Source organism: Heliangelus exortis, chromosome 24 (assembly GCF_036169615.1).
Source record: "Heliangelus exortis chromosome 24, bHelExo1.hap1, whole genome shotgun sequence".
Taxonomy (NCBI): domain Eukaryota; kingdom Metazoa; phylum Chordata; class Aves; order Apodiformes; family Trochilidae; genus Heliangelus; species Heliangelus exortis.
In genome coordinates, this window is record NC_092445.1 from 3,882,301 (window position 1) to 3,886,159 (window position 3,859).

At 68.0% G+C, this 3,859-nt stretch overlaps 1 protein-coding gene across 1 annotated transcript; it reads left to right on the forward strand.

Annotated features, from left to right (window-relative positions):
- The first annotated feature begins 1,917 nt into the window (after positions 1-1,917).
- POU3F1 (POU class 3 homeobox 1) lies at positions 1,918-3,587 on the forward strand. The gene has a single exon (XM_071767652.1). It carries the CDS (start codon positions 1,966-1,968, stop codon positions 3,076-3,078), a length of 1,113 nt encoding a protein of 370 aa, XP_071623753.1. The 5' UTR covers positions 1,918-1,965; the 3' UTR covers positions 3,079-3,587.
- Positions 3,588-3,859: the final 272 nt, after the last annotated feature.

Below are 3,859 nucleotides of genomic sequence, written 5' to 3' on the forward strand. Positions count from 1 at the left end.
CAGCCAGTGCACACGTTCAGTCCCAGGCTTGGCAGTTTTGGCAAGGACAGTGCAAACCCAGCCTGGCAGCACCCAGGAATGTCACTCCTGGAGCTGCTCATTCCATGATTCAGCAGAACGAGGGCCAGCAGCTCCCCTGACGTGATGCCAGAGCCCTTCCCGGGGCCCGGCACAGATCCTGCTCCTGCTGCTCCCGCTCCCGCTGCGGCTCCCGGGCTGCTGCGGGGCAGGAGCGGTTCCTGCGGGGCTGGGAGTTGTTGCCCCCGCAAGCTGCGAGCCTGGAGGAGGGGATGGACTTTCCCAGCCCGACGGGATGAGCTCAGCGAGACGGCAGCTCCAGGGGCTGGGAGAACCTGCAAGGAGAGGGGTCCCGTGTGTGGCAAATCCCAGCGATCGGGATTTGAGCTGAGCCAATGGGGATCCCAGCGGGCGGGGGGGCTGGGGTGTGCCCGCAGCTCCCGCAGCTCCCGCAGCTCCCGCAGCGCCAGAGGCTGAGATGAGACCGGGGTGCGGGGTGCGGTGGCAGCGCCAGGAGGGGCCGTGCGGGGCAGCACCCCCTGGCACGGTGTGTGGCACCGGCTCGGTTCCCCCCACGCCCAGAAACCGAGCCTGGCTCTGCTGGCTCCGTCGGAACCCGAGCCCAAATAACTCCTTTGGTGCACCGGGATGGCCAAGTGCCCAAGGGCTGCAGCACACTTGGGAGGTGACCAGCAAGGCAGCCACCCTGTCCCTGTGGCTTCCCCGCACCGGGAGGGACCGGGACACCGGTGTGCGGCCATCGCCATGTCCCACTCGTGCACACACCGATCCGGTGGTTCATCGCGCAGCCGAGCCCTTGGCAGAGGTCACCGACTCTGCTCCCACTCCACAAACGGTAGCACAGGCGAGGATTAATTTTCAGAAGTGATTTAAATGTTCCCGGTGTCCATCCCGGTTCACTTCGGGCTCTAAGCCCCAAATGAAGTCTGGGACTGGGCTAATTAAGGTGTCCCTTGCCCCTCTCCCGGTTCTGCTAGACAGGAAAACTCCTCCACCCTTTATCCTGTGCCAACCCTCAAACTAGCTCAGACTTTGCCTCCGAGGCTGCTCCCGAGCCCCATGTTTCCCATGACGCCCAAACGATCTCAGATCCCTGTTTCTTGGCCCTCGGTGCTTTATCCCATGGGGTGTTTGGGAAGCAGTTCCCACCTTCCCAGGGTCCGGCACCGGTTTTGCTGAAGAGGTAAACTCAGGACTCAGGGGTGGGCCCGGCAGTGTCGGGTTAACGGGTGGCCACGATGTTAAATTGATCCCAAAGTAATTTGATCCCAAATAACCCCTTCTAGATCCCAAATAATTCCCTGGGTTTTAACGTCTGAGGAGCTACTGATCCCTTGAGGGTTCCCTGATGGATACCAAGGGGGGGGTTCCCTTATAGGAGGCCACGTTCCCCAGAGGCACCACCGGATCCCCAGTGCCCGGCGGGTCTCTGGGGCTCAGCACCAGGCGGCGCAGCCCCGGGTGCCGCATGGATCCCGCAGCCCCCGGGCTGTTCAGTTCGGGGCGGATCCGGTCCGGTCCGGTCCCCTTTTTCCCCCCCTTCCCCGCACCCCTCGTCCCGCAGCCCCGCACCTCAGCGCTCGCCCCACGTGGCCGGTGGCCCCGCTCTCTATGAATGAATCTCCCTCCTCCAATCAGCGCCCGCCCCGCCGCCGGGCGCACGCGGGCTCCCCCCTGCCCACCCCAGCGCGAGCGCCTCCCCGGGCCAATCCCGCGGCAGCGGCTCCCCCGCCGCCGGCCAATGGGGGACGGCGAGAGCGGGGCGGGGCTGCCCGAGCCCGGCGGCGGCCTATGGGGAGGCGGCGCGGTCCGGCGGCGGCGGCGGCTGAGCCAATGGGGAGCGGGGGCGGGGCCGGCGCGCGGCGGCCCGGCGCCCCGGCGCGCGGCTCTAAAGCGGGGCGCGGAGCGGCGCGGGGGGGAGAGGCCATGGCAGCCACCGCGCAGTACCTGCCGCGCTCCGCAGCCCTGATGCACCCCGACGGAGACCGCCTGCACCAGGGCACCACGTACCGCGAGGTGCAGAAGATGATGCACCACGAGTACCTGCAAGGCTTGGCACCCGCCGCCGGGCACGCCGTGGGGCTGGCGCATCACCAGTGGCTGCCCAGCGCCGGCACGGATTGGGGCAGCGGCGGGGGCGGCGGGGGTCCGCACCTCCCGCCCGCCGAGCACGGCAAAGGCGGCCCGCCGGGGTCCCGCGAAGAGCTGGCCGCCGCTTTCCATCACCGGCCGCACCTGGTGCACCAAGGGGCGGCGGGCGGCGCGGCGGGAGGGTGGGCGCAGGGCGCCGCGCATCACCTGCCGCCCATGTCCCCGCCGTCGGGACAGCCCCTGCTCTACGCGCAGCCTTACGCGGGCCTCAACGGGATGCTGGGCCCGCCGGCCCCCGCGCTGCACCACGGGCTGCGCGACCCGCTGGGCGCCGAGGAGGCGGGAGCCCACGAACTGGCGGCTTCCCCGCCGCCGCTGGGGCCGCCCGAGCCGTCGGACGAGGACGCGCCGAGCTCCGACGACCTGGAGCAGTTCGCCAAGCAGTTCAAGCAGCGGCGGATCAAGCTGGGCTTCACCCAGGCCGACGTGGGGCTGGCGCTGGGCACCCTGTACGGGAACGTCTTCTCGCAGACCACCATCTGCCGGTTCGAGGCGCTGCAGCTGAGCTTCAAGAACATGTGCAAGCTGAAGCCGCTGCTCAACAAGTGGCTGGAGGAGACGGACTCCAGCACGGGCAGCCCCACCAACCTGGACAAGATCGCGGCGCAGGGTCGGAAGCGCAAGAAGCGCACCTCCATCGAGGTGGGCGTCAAGGGCGCCCTGGAAAACCACTTCCTCAAGTGCCCCAAGCCCTCGGCACACGAGATCACCTCCCTGGCGGACTCCCTGCAGCTGGAGAAGGAGGTGGTGCGGGTCTGGTTCTGCAACCGGCGGCAGAAGGAGAAGCGCATGACGCCGGCCGGGGTCCCGCACCCGCCCATGGAGGACGTTTACGCACAGGCGGACGCTTCGCCGCTGCACCACGCGCTGCCCGGGGCCGTGCAGTGACCGGCGGCCCCGACGGCGCGGGCGGCGGGATCCGCGCTTTAATTTATTCCTCAGACTGGCCCGGCCGCCCCGCTCCGCTCCGCGCCCGCGCTGTATTTATTCGCCCGCCACGGGCCCCCCTGCGCGCCGGAGCCGCCCGCGGCCGCAGCAGCAGTAGCCAAAGGTTTGCGATCTCTAATTTATTCCCTTCCTCGCGTGGCCTCCGGGACGGCGGCGACCCCTGCCCTGCCCGGCCCGTCCCGTCCCGCCGAGCCCCGGCCCCTCCCCGCCCCGCCTGGCCCGGTTCGCCCGGGGGGCGTCTCGGTATTATTTCACGGCCCGTTTCTATTTATTTTCTAACCGTGCGCGGAGCTCTCTCCCTCCTGTTGGTGGGTTCGGTCCGGTCCATCCCCTTGGGTTTCGGTTTTTGTTTGTATCTTTATTGCAAAACCAATGTAGACTGCGAGGGTACGTTTCTATTTATGTTATAGTAAATATTTTATTACTTACATAAACCATTTACCCAGGAACCGGTCTCGTGTCGTCTTTGCGGGCTGCGGAGCGGTTCGGTCGGTGCCCCCCGAAGCTGATTCCTGCGCTTGGTTCCCGGGACTCCGGTGTCGCCTCTGCGGTGGCGACCGAGCTCCCGGAGCCTCCCGGCCGGGGGTCCCGGAGCCTCCCGGCGGGGCTGGGACCCGGAGCTGGAGCGGCTCTGCCAGCACCGGAGCCACCGAGCCCCGGGACGGGCGGGCGGGAGCTGGCGAGATGCTGTGGCTTCGTGTTGGGGATTTTGTGGGAATTT